We start from the raw sequence: 18,886 nt of genomic DNA, 5'->3' as shown, positions 1-18,886 counted from the left end.
GAAAATGTAATGCAACTATTACATGGATGTGACAAAAAAGCTTTTAATATTCAAACACATAGACTTCCATACAGCGTGCTCTTAACACAAGCAAAACTCTTTGATATCGAAAGTAGGCAGAAGTTTAAAAGATATTCAATTGCCGGGGATGGATAAAATTAGAATGTCTGACATTAAAAAACATTTTAAATCTTAGTACATATTTTAACATTATTAATTAATATGATTTTAACGGAGGCAATTATACCTAAAAATCTCAAATGTAGCATTATCCGACCCATCTACAAAGATGGTAAAAACAGTAAAATTGAAAACTATAGACCGATTAGTATTTTATGTGTAATTGAAAAGATCCTAGAAAAATATATATCTATAAAACTAATAAAGTATCTTGAATTTTTTTCTATTATTGAAACCCATTAATATGGTTTCCAAAAAAAAGAGCACATATCTTCTACTTCAAGAATTTTGAAAAAAAATTAATAATGATCTTAACAAAAGAAAACATGTACTCGTATTATTTATTGGGAATTCAAAGGCTTTTGATACGATTGATCATAGTAAATTACTTGAAACTCTTGTAAGAATTTATAGGAAACCCACATAAATTATTTGTTACTACATAACCTACTTTCAAAATAGAAAGATTTGTGTAAAAATTTTCGACGATTGTAGCAAAAAAATAATCTTTTTGCAGGCGTACCACAAGGGTTCATGCTAGGCCCTACCTTGCATTTAATATTTAATATAAACGCCCGGGTTACGAATAACCTGACAATATTTGAAAATCTCCTACTACCACCACAGTAAGCTGAAAATTTTGCTTGTGTTGTGATGGAGGACTTAGCCAGCCGAGGAATTGAACACACTACGCCTGAGTGGGACCCAAGCGCGATGTCAACTCGGCCACCGATCGGACTTTACTGCAAATTGACATTGTTACTCTTCAAAACTGGTCACATGGGTTTAATAAACCATGCTAAAAAAACTAAGCTTATGAACATCCATCAGATCTCCTAATAATAACATTACCGTAACTCCAAAATTGTTTCTCAAGATTTTAATTCCACCGATAATTCTGTAATACAACCATGCTCATGTAAAAATATTGAACTCGTTTCAAAATACATATATCTAAGCTAAACAATTGTTTTTAATTTTAAATGGGATTACATATACAAAAATTCTGCACACGGTTTAGAGCTATAATGAGCAAACTTTAAAGATTTTAGTTTATTGTTCCACCAAATACCCTGAGAATAGTATACCTGTCATTGGCGGAATCCCTAATAACTTCATGGGATATTCAACAAAAAACAAATCTTCTTTAAGTCCAAAATGTACAATATTTTTTGGTAAAAATGATTATTAAACAAATCTAAATACGAACAAAGACATGACGTACCAAAGTCATTACTATACAATTCTGTAAATGTATTATCTGTTCGTGCTATATTGTGGCTTAAAATTGCGAGTCAGCATACAGCTCAATCTGAACATAATGAAATACTGACACATATTCATAATACAAGACTTATTGCAAACAATGGACTTGTAGATCCCATATACCTGAATAAATAAATAATGCTCAAAGAACTCTAGAATACCTCGTTCCAATAATTTACAACATGTTACCCAACTCAATAAAAAGCTGTGAATTAACTCTCAGAAGGAAATGTATGCAAAAAATGGTTATTTGGAAGAATTTTTTTGTACCTATGTAATTATGTGTATATTTTATGTTTAAAAAAAATTATTGTTAAAATTGTGTATGTATTTTATTGTTAAAAAAACCCGTTGACAAAGTAATGTCAATCAATGATGGGACTTAATAATAAAAATAATAAAAATTTAAATGTATATATAACCATGTATATATAACCAACACAACACGGTCATGTACCTATCTTGGTGGTAAAAATTCCTAATAACTGTAATAACCATTTCACCGAATAAAGATTTTTTTTTTTTAAATTGAAATTGTGTCCGAGTAAAGTATTGTGTACTGTATATCGTTGTGTTTTGATTGCTTCTAGATATTCGCTGGACTACCTGCCGTCCAACGACTGGCTCCTGTTGGTGCGCTACTCCAACGAGGGGGACGAGGGTGTGTGCCAGGTGTCCAGCCACCCAGTGCAGCATTGTGTACTGTATGTTGTTGTGTTGATGCTTTCTAGATATTCGCTGGACTTCCTGCCGCCCAGTGACTGGCGTCTGCTGGTGGGATACTCCAACGAGCGGGATGAAGGGGTGTACAAGTGCCAGGTGTCCAGCCACTTAGTGCGGTATTGTGTAATGTATGTTGTTGTGTTGATGGTTTTTAGATATTCGCTGGACTACATGCCGCCCAATGACTGGCGTCTGCTGGTGCGCTACTCCAACGAGCGAGACGAGGGGATGTACGAGTGCCAGGTATCCAGCCACCCGCCGTTGGTCTACTATATCTACCTCACAGTCATCGGTGAGTGGAAAATTCTCACTAACTGATCACACTATTTTTGAAATAGTGATTTTGATGTGTTATTCCAGAATGAATAGCTTACAGTCTAATTTCATGCGCATTCCCCCAGTGCCCCGCGTGGAGATAGTGGACAACCGGGGAGTGTTAATCCTGGACAAATTTTATAAAAAGGGCTCCACCATCGAGCTGGTCTGCCAGATCAGCCATGTCTCGCAACCCAGCGGCTACGTGCAGTGGAGGCACGGCCTACGCACGCTCAACTACGACACCACCAGAGGAGGGATAAGGTATACTACACAACTTATATGTATAATTTCATTTTGGCCTCTTCCACAAACACTTTTCCCTAGATCCGGTTCCTTGTTTCATCTTTCTTGTCCTACTTCAATCCACCTTTTCGTTGGTCTGTCACTAGGAAAGTACTTAAAGTGATAATTTTGTGTGTCCATTCAGTGTTTTTATTTTTAAGACTTATTAGATAACTTACAAGCCTCAGAAATAGATCCCTTAATAATATATGAGTGATAATTTAATAATGAGTGCATTATCAACAAACAAAATATATTTTCTTACAGTCCCATCTTTGTTCCAAACATGTTCCCTTGTTACATTTTTATTTCACTTATACATGATAGATAGCCACAAATTATGGCAACTTTCAAACTTATACTTATATAATCAAACATAAAAGTTTAATTTGTATCTATATGTAATATATTTGTTCTATAACTGTCAATAAATGTCCCGTATTTAGATTGTAGGTGGCCTTTGTGCCGTTAATTCTTAATAAATCGATATAAGCCTCGAGGAAAATATTTCCCTCTGTATAAAGTAAATTCGAAAGAATAATAATGAAGGTCAGTCGTTCCGGTGATATGTTTGTTTTTTGGGCTTTTCCGATTTTATGACCGGGTTAAATCTTCCCCATAGGAAAAACTAAACCCTTCCACACACATTTCCATAAATGATCATCTAGTCAATCAACATTATGCAAGTGCATTATATAAGCAAAATAAATACAAAGCAATACAAGAACAACACGTCAACTCAGCAGAGATCAAATGGGAAAATAATTCACCGACTCCAGATATTTTCATATCAGAGGGTTCGGCTCGGTAGAACTCCTAACAGGGCCTATAAATCCTACTGATCCCTCAACATAAATATTCAAAAAATCTTTCGTTATCCTAAATGTTTTTAAAATTACTGATTTTTTCATTTTTATATATAATTTTTTTGATAGATCTAATAAGCCTATTTTTTTAATGAGAGAGCTAGGTATAATGCCAGTAGCCGAAATAACAAATGGTAATATTTTTATAGTCTGAGAATGCCAAATTATTTTTATCTAATTTCCTAAATCTGTGTATTTTCATATTTTTTTCACTAACCGATATTTGAATATTAGAGGTATTTGGAATAGCGACATCAGTGATATTTGTTATTTTTTTTAATTTTGTCATGTAAAACTATATCGGGTCTATTATGACTAATCGTTCGGTCTGTTAGAATAGTTTTATCATAATATATTTTATAAAATTCGTTTTCTAAAAATGAATTTGGTTCGTATTCATAATATGGTATTGTATATCAGCAGTCAATCAATTTATGTTTAATTACCAAACTTTGGTGAATTATATTTAAAACTTGATTGTGACTAAATGTATACTCGGACGGTGCTAATATAGAACATCCCGATATATGTTCTGTAGTTTCCGGAAAAACCAAACATTTTCGACGTAAATCATCAATTTGATTTGAATCTTTGATTATACGCTTCCTATAATTTTTAGTATTAATGACTCTATCCTGAATGGCAAGTATAAATCCTTCTATTTCTGCGCTCAACTCTCCAGTACTCAATCATTTGTTTGACGAAAATTTGTCAAAATACGTTTGGTTGAGATAATTGAAGTGTTTTGCGTATAACATTTTATTTGACCAGGAATCTAATAATTCCTGGTTGGGATTTATAAAAATGTTGGCATTCTCGTCGTATAAATTTAAAGGTGTAATGTTTCTATCTGCTTTGAAAATTATTTCGTGCATTTCTGAGCTATGAGCTTTCCTATGGAAAAAAGTTCTTAGCATTTCTACCTGATATCTTATTTTATATCATCCATAAAAATTAATTAGAAATTGTATTACTCTCCCATGTATTACCCTTAATTTTTATTCCAAACTTGTTTTTAATTAACATTTTAGATAGAGGATTCAAAACCAAAGAGGACTAAACCCTTGAAAATCAACAATAACAATCACGACGTATTTTGTCAAAACTCCTGTTTATAATATCTAAAAAAACAACAAAAAACGTTAACAAAAAAATTAACAAGTGAAAAGTAATACTATTGGATTAATCGTCCACGATTTATTCTGTGGAAGTGTTATTTCAGTTTGAAATTGATGTTTTTATACTCAGTTGTTTAGTTTAATAATTTAAAATCTTTGCTTTTATTCCTAACACTAAAGTTTTACTAATAAACTGTCGTAACCTCGATTAGGCAAAGAAATTAGTGGATGTGAAGAATACAGTGAAAGTGAATATCATATAAAACAAACAAAAAACAATAGTTAATTGTTTATGAAAAATTGTTTAACAGTGAAAACAAAAAATCTAAAATAACATTGTCATCTTCCAAAGGCGATTTATAATATATAAATGACTATACTGTCGCCAACTCTTAACTCTTCCGGTGGATAAATCGGTCACACCAGTTGAAATTTATATCGACGGGGCGGGCGACGTTCGAAACTCAACAAAACCAACATTTTTATTTTTATTTTATTTATAATCAAAAGCACTACTGTAAAGTCTTGGCCACAGATGTCACTACAGTTAATAAATAAATCAACAAAAGCATAAATTATTCAAATAAAAATTATAAATAACCTATTCCAATAAATAACTCACTTAAAATTTAAATCAACTTCACATTACCTAATATAACCATGACAACTAGAGGTAAAAGTGCGTTTGAACACGATGAAATAAAAATTGAAAAATTTTTCAACACTTCGATAAAAAAATGGATAACATTGAAAAAGAAATCTTAACACAAATCGGATTATTCAATGGAGAAACGCAAAAAAGTATTAATTTCATCAGCAAACAATACGATGACCTAATAAGACCTAGAAATACAGGGTGTTCCTTTGAAGGAAAATGAAAATATCACAAAAGTATTTAATAATATATTGGAAACACTCAAATGTGATAAAGAAACTATTAAGGTAGCAAATATTTTCAGAAGCAAAAATAAAAACCCGAACAAAAATCCTCCCATAGTAGTTTGTCTCCAAAACAAAGATAGTAAAGACGTAATCATAACACATAAAAAGAAATATGGTATTTTTTCCGTAGGAAGCAATCACTTTGTGGTTAGACATATTATATTAAATCAAATAAAACACTTTGTTTATTAACCACGACTTTATTATTATTACATCTACCGGTTTCGCTACGGTCGAGCTTCATCAGGATGTGAAATATAACTATTTTTATAGTTATATTTCACATCCTGATGAAGCTCGACCGTAGCGAAACCGGTAGATGTAATAATAATAAAGTCGTGGTTAATAAACAAAGTGTTTTATTTGATTTAAAAGAAATATGGTATTTTAAATGCAAAAAACATATATTTTGAAGAAAACAACACAATATATATTAACGAACAACTAACCCAATACAATAAACATCTACTTTACCTTGCTAAATCTTCAAGGCTTGGGTACAAATTTATTTGGGCAAAGAACGGAAAAATTTGGATGAGAAAAAATGAAAAATCTCCAATCATACAAATAAGAAGCTCAGAAGACATCCCCTCCGAATAAATAATAATAACACCACATAGCATCCGTCGTAGTGCGCCCTTTGTGGCAGCTGGACGCGACATGCCGTCTCCAACCGCTTTGTGTTTTTTTAGTATTTTCAAGTGAAACGAAGCAACATCCCTTTGAAGTTATTTTAAAAATCAGTGAATCAACATTTTAAATTAACTTACCAATTTGTAATCAGAACTTAATAGTTATGTGACTAGAGTGCAGTGTTTCAAAAATGAATAATCGAAAATTGTGCTAAAAATATTCTAAATTCAATGAAGTTGAACTTGGGACGAGAATCGGTAACTGTAGGTACGCCAGATGTTCTCAATGTTATTCTTGGAAACTCTGAAAGCCCTAACAAGTGCCCAAGCTGATTTATTATCCCGTCCGCCGCCTTTTATTTCGGAACAATGCACCACTAACATAATCACCAGAAACAAGTGTACAGGGAGATGGACCTTCCGAATGTCACAGCGGTGCTGCCAAGGTCTGGAATCCATGAGAGGACATTGTGTCAGCGCTCTATTAGCAGCAGACACATACCTGGAAGGATGACGAACCTCGTGCTGGCACTATTGGTGGACGCGGTGGACTCTTTCGCTGCAGCAGCTGGTCCAGTTTCCTCACCACCCAGGATTCTTGCTGCAGAGTCTCCATCCTCTACCTTCGTCGAATGTCACAGCGGTGCTGCCAAGGTCTGGAATCCATGAGAGGACATTGTGTCAGCGCTCTATTAGCAGCAGACACATACCTGGAAGGATGACGAACCTCGTGCTGGCACTGTTGGTGGACGCGGTGGACTCTTTCGCTGTAGCAACTGGTCCAGTTTCCTCACCACCCAGGATTCTTGCTGCAGATTCTCCATCTCCGTGTCACCTGTTTCTGTACTTCATTTTATTTAACTTAATTTCAATTTCAATTTGTAATATTTATATATTTTTTTTGTAATATCTGCATTAACTGTACAGCGCCCCTGAGGTGATATTTCGCAAAAGCGGCGCTATAAAAATCATCCAATAAATAAATAAATAAATAGCAAACACCAATCAACCTTTAACATGGCTGAAGAAAACCATATACATGAAAATTATAAATGTACAAACCCAAATGAACTAAATCTACTTTTTAAAGATGTTAATTTCTCGATATTAAATATGAATATTAGAAGTTTAAGGAAACACTTTGATGAGCTCTGTATCCTTATTAATAACCTAGATTTTTCTCCAAGCGTAATTGTTTTGACTGAAACTCATATGAAAGATGTTATTCCATATAAATTATCAGAATATACCACAATTTCCTCTGCTTGTAAGCATACTGGTCATGATGGAGTCACTGTCTTCTTTCATAAACTCTGAAAAATGTTGCCACTGAATTTATTGAATTTAAGTCAGCCAATGCAATAAAATTAACCTTTCTTCAAAACAACTATAAATATCATGTACTAGCCATTTACAGATCCCCATCATTAAATGATTTTTTATTTGTAAAAGAACTAAAATCTTTTGTTAGAAATCTTGACAGAAACAATTTTACTTTTTCCATTTTGACAGGTGACATTAATATAAATATTAATGATAACAATATAAATGTAAATTGTCAAACTGAGTATCTAAATTGTTTATCAATCTCTGGATATATGTCATATATTAGCTCACCAACAAGAGTAACCTTAAGTAACTCTGCATGTTTAGACCACATATTTGTCAAGTCGCACAAGGCGGCCAATATTATCTCTTCAATTCTCGAAACTAATATCACAGATCATTACCCGACCTTTTATGGACACCATTTCAAAAATACACCTTTAAACCAAAATTCCGTAACTATAGAAAAAGTAGACATTGATTACAAAACTCTAAACTCTTTACTTCAGTCAGAAAACTGGGAAAATGTAATATCAACAGAAAATTCACATTTAGCATTAGAGAATTTCTATAATACTCTTAGAGATTATATTCTAAAAAGTGAAAGTAAAATAGTTGTCACTAACAAAAAATATAAAAAAATGAAACCTTGGATTACAGTTGGATTAATTATATCAATTAAACAAAGGGATAAATTGTATAGAGAAATGTTAAAATATCAAATGGATTGCCAAAATAATAATATCAGAACAATGCCTTATCTGAAAACAAAATATCTAATGTACCGAAACTTACTAAATAGACTGATACAAAACTGCAAAAAGAAATACTTTTGTGAACAAATTGAAAATGCTAAAAATAATACTAAAAAAACTTGGAATATTATAAATGAAATTGCCAACAAAAAATTATGTCTTCAAATATTGTAAATGAGGTTAAAATAAATAATGAAATAATAACTAACAAATCGACCATTGCAGAATGTTTTAATAACTTCTTTACAAATATAGTAGACGAGGTACTTCAATCTTCCGGCATTAATGTTGATGATGATTATATGGAGACATCTCCTCAATTAGATTGAAATAGCGATTCAATTAACTCTATAGAATATTTTTCTCCTATTACATTTAATGAAATAAAAAAAATATATTGATAGCCTAAAACCATCCAACTCTAAAGGAAATGATGGACTATCATGTGATACATTAAAAAAAATAAAACAAAATGTCTTAACTCTATTACAACATATTTTTAATATATGCCTCAAAGATGGTCATTTTCCAGAACAATTTAAAATCTCCACTATAATACCTATTCATAAATCTGGGGATACGCATAAATTAGACAATTACAGACCAATATCCCTTGTTTCAAACCTATCAAAAATATTCGAAAAATGCATCAAATCTAGAGTCATTGAACACTTAGAAAAATGTAAAATTCTATCGAAAAACCAATACGGCTTTCGTAAAGATCTAAACACTGAGGATGCCATATATGAATTGACAAAAAATATTAACACATCTATCGATAAAAAAAAGAAATGTCTTGCCATATTCCTAGATTTAAGAAAAGCTTTCGACACCGTTAATCATAATTTACTCATTAAAAAAATAACTTGACTGGGCTTCAAAAAAGACACACTAAAACTACTATCAAACTATCTTAAAGACAGAACACAAAAAACAAAAATTGGGAATAATTATAGTTCAGAGACACAGATAAAAAACGGAGTTCCGCAGGGAACTGTGCTTGGCCCGATTTTATTCTTAATTTATATAAATGATTTATCTAATTTTGTCATCCCTGGTAAAATTGTTTCTTACGCCGATGACATGGCAATAATAGTGGATGGTAATAATTGGACAGAAACTTTTTCGAAAGCAACTGAATGTATTTCACTTGTTTCAAAATGGTTAAAATATAACAATTTTGTCTTAAACTTCAGCAATACATTTTACTTACCTTTTTACAAAAACATAAAAAACAAACCAAAAGACAACCTTAAAATTAGAATCCATAATACAACTTGCAATCAAGAAATGTGCTTCCTGTGCAACGAACTCGCTAATGTCAAAAATATAAAATATTTAGGAGTATCAATAGATATTAATCTAAATTGGAAATCACATATTAATCAAACCACTTCTAAACTAAGATATCTTACCTACATATTTTATAGACTCAAGGAAATTTTAAACGCTGAAAAATTGAAAATGATCTACTTCTCCCTGGTGCAATCTGCAATCACTTATGGCATTATAGGATGGGGTGGTGCACCTGATACGTTTATGAAGCCTTTACAAATGATTCAAAAACACATAATTAAAGTCATATATAACAAAAATAAAACATTCTCGACCGACCTATTATACAAAGAATCTAAATTATTTAGCATTCGTAAATTATTTATATTACAAACAATGAAATATTTATTTAAAAACAAAAATAATTTCAAAATAAATGAAAACAGAATGAGCAAAATAACAAATAATATATTTTACACCCCCCAAACAAATACTAAATTAATGCAGACACATAGCAGTTTCATTGGTCCTCGTACATTTAACCTTCTACCAATACAAACCTAAATGATAAATAAAACAATAGAATATGTTAAGGAGGTAAAATTATGGCTGAATGACGCAGATATTGAAACGCTTTTTATATAAATTTATTGATCCTTTCTATAACTCACTTGCTGAAACTTTATAAACTATTGCACATAATGTTTTCTCTTTACTTTTATAATAACTATAAACAAAAAAAAACTCTTTCTACTTATATATATTATACTTAGGTACTTGAAATATAGTAATGGTTTTATATTACCCACACTCAGGCAGTGCCTTAGTGGGTTTTCATTTCTTGTGTATACAATTTTGGTAATATATTATGTTATTATTTACTGTGTATTATTATGTATAATATATGTAAAGAAATGAAAATAAATAAAGTAAAAAAAAAAAAAAAAAAAAATCGATCTAACCATAATCCAAAACCCGAAAATTGAAACTGAATTCGAAACATTCAAAAAAGAACAACAAGACCTCAAAAAAACAGTGGAGTACCTTGAGAATAAAATTGATAATCAGGAATACGAGTCTCAGTCGAACAACCTAGAATTGCGCAACTTCCCGGAAAATCCACATGAAAATCTAGTTACTATATTTCACAACCTATCCACAAACGTCATAAAATCGGTAGTACAGCCCGAAGACGCGACCTCTGTGGTGCGGGTGGGAGGCAGAAACCGCTCCGATGATTCTCGTTCAAAACCAAGAGATATAATAATCACCCTCAGCTCTAAACTAATGCGAGATTTATTCCTGGCTAAACTAAAAGAACACATTAAAACCAAAGGCCGAATTACTGCTTCATCCATAGAACTACCACATACCCAGATGGGTCACAGTACACCCATCTATATATCCGACCACCTGACTTCAAGAAAAAAATTCCTCCTGGCTCAAACAAAACAACAGGCAAAAAAAAAAAAAAAAACTATAAATTCGCATGGACGAAAAATGGTCAGGTGTACGTTCGTAAGTCTGAGGACTCTAAAATCCTTAGAATCTCGTATGAACCGGACATTAAAAAAATGTGACTGGAAGTCAACAAAAAAAATCCATTAACTAATCTGCTTATCTGTAATAATTTAATAATTTTTATTTATTTTCTTTTCTCAGTCAACTTTGCTCACATCACAAATCTATCTACAATTATTAATAATCTTACTAAACTTATCAACTTGTTTCAAATATTTACCGTAAATTTCTCCATAATTCCCCTTAATCTGATCATTTTAAATCACTCAAATATTCTTTTCTATATATATTCTATGTTCTATTCTAAATTCTATTCTACAACTATTCCAATTCATCCATTTATTTCCACCATGTTAATTTATCGAATTATTATACCAAACTTAATTTACTTAAATATTTTAAATTTCTTAATTACTTTATGTCGTATGATACATGTGATACATTCAATTGTTTTAAATTATAAAATAATTTCAACTAAATTAACTCCTTATATTCCCATGATAATCCTAATCCTTTCATATCATCAAATAAAACTATCTTACTTTAATCAATTACCTCACTTAACTTCTCTTAATAATGCTATTCAAAAATGGATACAACTATTCTAATTAATTTCAAACCACTTGATTCCGTCTATCCTAGTGATTGTTTTTATTCTTGCACTTTTCTTAATAATTTTAATTTTGCTAATTCTCTTAAACGTGGTATATTTATTAATTTTCTTACATCCCTTGGTAATTATTATACAATTAATTTTAATAACTCTACTTCTCCAAATAACTAAAGTCTTCTATAATTCTCTTAACTGTCGCATGAACTATAATTATGACAATTGTTTCAACCATTTCCTATGTATTATTATTTTAAATCGTGATATCTGTTTAAACTATTTTGATTATTGTGTCTCTTATTTTTTGATGAATTTAAATTGTTCCATTTTTATTTTTATACACATCTGTTTTAATTATTTTGTTTATCTCAATGTCTTTTATTTTTCGATGAATTTAAATTATACCAATTTTATTTTTATATATACCTGTTTTAATTTTTTCAATTATTTCAATGTCTCTTATTTTTCGTTGAATTTAAATTGTTCCATTTTTATTTTTATAAACAACTGTTTTAATTTTTTGATTATCTCAATGTCTCTTATTTGTCGATGAACTTAATTTTAGGTCGATGAATTTATTTTAATTATTCCATCTTAATTTGTATATAAATCTCTTTTAACTATTTTGATTATCTCAATATATCATATTTTTTGATGAATTTAAACTGTCCCATTTTTATTTTTACAAATATCTGTTTTAACAATTTAGATTATCTATATGTCTCTTATTTTTCGATGAATTTAAATTGTTCCATTTTTATCTTTATAAATATCTGTTTTAACTATTTTCATTATCTCATTGTCTTTTATTTTTCGATGAATTTAAATTGTTCCATTTTTATTTTTATATTCATCTGTTTTAACTATTTTGATTATCTCAATGTCTCATATTTTTTGATGAATTTAAATTGTGCCATTTTTATTTTTATAAATACCTGTTTTAACTATTTTGATTAGCTCAATGTCTTTTACTTTTCGATGAACTAAAATTGTTCCATTTCTAATTTTATATATATATCTGTTTTAACACTCCTCCTATTGTTCTAATTCCGTTAATTCATATAATTCTACTAAGCACTAGAGTAACTAAACATCTGCAAAAACACATCTTAAATATCAATTGCTATGGTTTTCCATTATCTTTATACATCCACTTAACTCACAATGTTACTGATGAATTCGAGCCCCCACCATACACAGATGCTTATAATGGATCCAAATAACCCTATCGATAACTTACTAAACATCACGGTTCAAACAAAAAATGATATAACTGAATATAAAAAAATTATCTCCATACCTAAAGCACTAAAAATATTTGCCATGAATATCCGCAGCCTCAATAAAAAACTTTGACAATTTACTTGTACTCCTAACTGAATTAGGGAATGAATTTGATATAATTGTGCTGTCAGAGTGCTGGATAAATACAAATTTTATCCCAAAAATAATCAACAACTACTCCATGTTCAATACAACTCGGCACATGTCCCAATCCGATGGGGTCATAGTTTATGTCGAATCTTACTTAAACCCTATAGTGTCTGAAATTTCAGTTGACCATGCAAATTGCCTCAAAGTTACTATTGACAACTTAAATGTCTTCGCCATATATCGCTCCCCTAAGCTCAATAATGTCTCCCCTTTTCTCTACTCACTCGAAAAAAAATCGAAGACTCAACTAAATATCTCATCATAATCGGTGATATAAACATAGACATCCTAAACGAAGCCAGCCCTCATACAACAAAATACCTAAACCTAATGGGCCTGCATGGCCTTATACCATACATCAACATACCTACCCGAGTCACACTCACTACTAAGACATGCATAGATCACATCATAGTCAGAACAAAATGATCTGCTAAATCAATTGTATTCGAATCTACTGTAACAGACCACTACTCAACCATCCTAGAATTACAAAATTCAAAATCTGCTCCCCCTAAACCCAGTAATCCTACCCATAAAATTGTAAATATGGATCATCTGATAAATGCAATAGAACTAAAAAAATGGGAGTCTACCCTTCTTTCTGAAAATGTCAACACAGCTCTTGAAACGTTTTCTGCATCACTAACTGCCCACATTAATTACGCGTCTTTCCCCACCAAAACAGCCTCCAACAAAAACAAGAAGTTGAAACCTTGGATTACGAACGGCCTTATCTTCTGCATACGTAAAAGAGACAGACTCCATAAACAAGCACTAAATAACCCTGACCCCCAATTCTCACGTTTCTATAAAAAGTATCGTAACATTTGCAATAACCTGATAATAATAACCAAACAAAAATATTATAAGAAAAAAATTGAAGAATCAGGATATGACAGCAAAGTTATTTGGAACGTAGTCAACGACATATCAGAAAATAAAAAACCTCACTCAACATTCAATCACTAGTTATAAATGGGAAAAATATCCAAGTTCACGAAGACCCAGAAACCTTAGCTGATCACGCCAACCATTATTTTAGTAATATCGGCACAAACTTAGCCAACAAAATTCTGAAAGCCATAAATAAAACCCAAAATCTTCTAGCTTCAAGGGTAAGACAACAGAACTTTCTACATCCCACACTTATCCTAGCCCCCACATCCACCAAAGAAATTGTTGACACTATACTCTCTATAAAAACAAATATTGCTGCAGGTAATGACAAAATTTCAACTTACATACTAAAACACATAGCTCACTTAATTACCACACCGTTAAAACACATTGTTAATCTAAGTTTCAAAAGTAGCACCTTCCCCAACCAACTAAAACATGCTACGGTTATCCCAATCTATAAGAGTGGCGACAAAACAAATATAGAAAACTATAGACCCATTTCTTTGCTAAGTGTCCTATCAAAAATCATCGAAAAAATTGTCAAAAGTAGACTTATATCCCATTTGGAAACCCAGAAGATTCTCTCGCCCAATCAGTTTGGCTTCAAAAAAAAAAATTAGTACAGAATCTGCAATCTTAGATTTGACTGAGAACATCTCTAATAGCCTGGATGAAGGCGATTCCTGTCTAGCCATATTCTTATATTTAGCCAAAGCATTTGACACGGTTTCTCACCTCATACTCCTAGAAAGGCTATCACAAATAGGCATCCGGGACTCAATTCTTAACTGGTTCTCCTCATACCTCACTGGTAGATCACAAACTGCAAAAAATAACAACACAGCTGAAAGTAACCCTCTACCAATTCAATTCGGAGTCCCACAAGGGAGTGTCCTAGGCCCTATTTTCTTCCTCATTTACATCAACAAACTCTGTAACCTACCCATAACCGGAAAACTAATATCCTTTGCAGATGACACTGTGCTCATAGCTCGTCATAAAAACTGGAAAGGAGCATTTGACATAGCTCAACACGACATAGGCATTGTAAAGAATTGGTTAGATGATAATCTCCTGATCCTCAACGCTGATAAAATAAAATTCCTAACCTCCAGTCTATCTGTTACAACCCAACCTACTAACAATCAGAAAATAACAATTCACTCTTGTCCAAGACCTTATTCTTCCTGTACTTGCCCATACTTAGAAAAAGTATCCCATATAAAATACCTAGGGGTCCTAATTGATCATCATCTTCGTTGGGATCAGCACTTAGCCAGCCTAACTTCCCGAATTCGCAAGCTCTGTTATGTTTTTCGAACATTAAGAAATATCCTAACTCCTACAATACTGAAAACAGTCTACTATGCTCTCTGCCAATCCCAATTAGCATATGGCATCATAATTTGGGGCTGTTGTGCACATTATCTTATTGATCCATTACAAAAAGCCCAAAAAACGATAATACGTGCTTTTTTTATTTTTATAGTAAATACCTCACAAGAGTCCCAACTGCTCCCGTCTGGAGCCAGTGAGACTATGGCATCCCCCCAATTGGGGGATGTTGTGAGGCCATCAACAAGAGACCGACAAGATACTCCTCCACTCGACTCTTCACTGAATACAATGTCTTAAACATACGGCAACTCCACATAAAATTTACTCTAATGCATTTTTTGTACAAATATAAGAAAAAAACCCTCGTAAACCACAATAACACCACCAGAACAATAACTAACCGACACTACAACGTACCTGCACTACATACCACGTCAGCTCGAAGACATTTCATGTACCTAGCTCCCAAAATATTTAACCTTCTCCCTGAAAACTTAAAAACCGAAACCCAACCCCATAAATTTAAAAAACTAATATCAAAATGGATAAGTTCACTTGGAGACCACAATTTATAAAAATTGGTACATAAATTAAATTATATTATAATTTTATCAACTAATTAAAGTCCTCCACAACACAGGTGAACTCCTAGCGTGGAGGACAATATACTATACCATTGTATAGCAAATAAATTAAAGAATAAATAAATAAATAAAATAAAAAAAAATTTCATCTATTATTAATATTTAATACTATTTTTATTACTATAAACACATTTAGAAACCACTATTTTAATATTTGTAATGCAATTAAATTTGTATAATTTAATAAATTTTAATTTAATTAAGTTTGTATAGTTTTATTACTTACTTATTATTTTATTTAATTGTATAATCTAATTAACTTCATTATTTGTGATTGTTTTTCCAGTGTAAAGACTGACATGAAGCCGACGGGGGCCACTAGCAAACTGCTCATCGCCAATGCCAATAAGCATGACTCGGGAAACTACTCCTGCAGCCTGGACGAAATGGCCATCGCCACTGTTTTGGTTCACGTACTAAACGGTAAGTTTTATACTACAAGACAGTTGATAGTAAACATCGACCCAGTACGTCATCGATGAACCTTAGTTCGTGTTCAATTCATCCAGTGAATTCATCAAACACTTCTAACAAGGAGGATCTGAAGCAGACTTATTGTGTTAATGTTAGAACGGTATCGTCGAGGGCATTCATCATTTTTGTAAAAAAAAATAATAATCTCCAACACTTGTAAAAGAAGGTCGTTGTCCTTGGTTCATTGCAATAACAAAATAGTATAAAAAGTAAAAGGAAAATAAAATTAAAATAATGTAACTAAGGTGGGGCTGTCCTTCGGTGCTACGTGAAGACGGTGGAAGAGGTTGAACTTCAGAAAAATCCTGGAGACTAAGTAATTCACTCCAGCCTTTAGGACATAGAAGCAGTGGCGACTACGCACTTTCTAAATGTTTGTAAATCTAAAAGTAATTATTACTAACCATACCACCAAAAATCAAAGCGAACAATAATAAAACAAGATTAGAAGAATTACTACAAAAAATATTAAGTTCAATTCAACCTAAAAAATTCAAAAGAGTCATGTGGTGCGAGCGGTTTCCATATCTCTCATCGAGTAGTGTCTCCTAGGAACATACATTATCTTTACTCCCAGATCGTAGATGTTAACCATTGTATTGAAAATTCTCCGAAATACGAGCGGCGCTTCTTAATAGCGGTTATAAGGCCTTGGAACTCTTCGGGGAGGCGGAATACCCAAAGACAAAATACATTTACTTGTCGCGCCAAGACGACACCACTTTAGATAATAGTTCGCATAAAGGTGGATAATTCCAGCAGGTCGGTATTGTTCTCAAAATCGCTAGTATTTGCATCTGACTTAGGAGATAGCTGACAATATTTTTAGCGCACCACCCATTTTTGCGAGTACAAGCCGCCACCGCATAAAAGAGCGGAAGATCATGGTCTAAAGCGACCCACCCTAAACTCTCAGTTTTTGTAAATTTAATTTTTCATTTCGTTGTTACAGGGGAGCACGCCGACGCCATGCAGTATGGCGCAGCCGGAAGGGGACCACGCGCCACAGCTCTCCTCGCTCTTCTGCTACCCGCGCTTGTCCGGGGCAGGTGACCTTTTTCGCTTCTGCTCTCCTGTCTTCTGTACCTACCACAACTACAGCCTCTACCCTATCTGCCTGACCCAGGCGAGAATCTCTGGATCAATTCAACGACGTGGATATTCGGCTTACAAATTTTGAAGTTTTAGAGAGTTCAAATATCTTTTCATACAATGTCTGTCGTTCAGAGTAACTTCATTAATCAGGAGATAAAAGCTTGACTTTAAAATTACCAGGAAGTTTCAGATAGTCAAAGTGAACAATTTACTGTGTGTTGCGTTCAAACATTCATACAATACCGAATACGAGAGTTAAAAACGATACATATGTGTAGACCAGGTTTGTGAGGTTTTATATAAGAGCGCCCTTGAGATGATTTTGCACAAAAACGGCGCTATACAAGTCATCCAATTATTATTATTTTTTTATTAAAAACCCAGTGTGAATTGTTTTACCAAATAGATAAAAATATAAAATGCATCTAAAAAATAATAAAATCCTTATTATTAGAATAAAAAAACGTTTGTGGGTATCGGTCAAATGGAGCAATGACTAAAGAAGAGAAATAATTTTGTTTTAGGTTATGTTAGGTAATAGGGGCATACATTGTTAATGTGGTCACTAGTCTTGGGCTTTTCAATACCATCACGCAAGAAAAATTGGGTCTTTTCAATCAAGCACCAGAATGTTTTTATTTTTGTGAAGTTTCGTGAGCCAAAATGACCAAAAAAACTCTCAAATAGTGAATAATTTCAGAACTGTAATCTTACTCATGCCACACTTATTATCTCAAAGTTTTAATCGAGAACCATTTCAACTTTTATTTAATGTTATGTTATAAAAACTGTAATATTAACCAACAAATTATGTATACATAAACAAATCTGTAATTGAATAAAATTCATGTTTTAACAATAAATAACACTTTTGAATAAAAATCTGATGCTCATTTCATGAAATTTGTTTAATTTAATGAGTATAAAACCTAATTTAAAAGAACCAACCTTTGCCAAAACAAAGCAAAAAATTATGTCTGTAATTTCGGAACGAGTTATAAAAACGTGCCTGAAAAAATTTCCACAAAAAACGTGGATTCAAAGGAAATATCGCCGAGATAATAATATTTACCTGTATAATATATTCCGATGGGGCGGAACAAAGAACCTGCGGCGGACCGTATTTTGGTTTACAGAAACGTATTGGAGGTTTCAACCTTCGGCTGATAGAACAGTACAAATAA

General features: G+C 32.2%; 1 protein-coding gene across 1 annotated transcript in view; it reads left to right on the top strand.

Moving 5' to 3' along the window:
• Positions 1-18,501, top strand: part of LOC149411781 (limbic system-associated membrane protein-like) — a 212,976-nt gene extending 194,475 nt beyond the window's left edge. The window contains exons 5-8 of the mRNA XM_089646869.1: positions 2,325-2,461; positions 2,571-2,748; positions 16,420-16,556; positions 17,560-18,501. Coding sequence (XP_089502995.1) covers positions 2,325-2,461; positions 2,571-2,748; positions 16,420-16,556; positions 17,560-17,660 — 553 coding nt within the window. The 3' untranslated portion in view covers positions 17,661-18,501. The remainder of the gene's footprint in view (positions 1-2,324; positions 2,462-2,570; positions 2,749-16,419; positions 16,557-17,559) is intronic.
• Positions 18,502-18,886: the final 385 nt, after the last annotated feature.

Source organism: Hesperophylax consimilis, chromosome 25 (genome assembly GCF_061612785.1).
Source record: "Hesperophylax consimilis isolate HC1 chromosome 25, BYU_Hcon_1.0, whole genome shotgun sequence".
Taxonomy (NCBI): Eukaryota; Metazoa; Arthropoda; class Insecta; order Trichoptera; family Limnephilidae; genus Hesperophylax; species Hesperophylax consimilis.
This window is presented reverse-complemented; position numbering and strand designations above follow the sequence as displayed.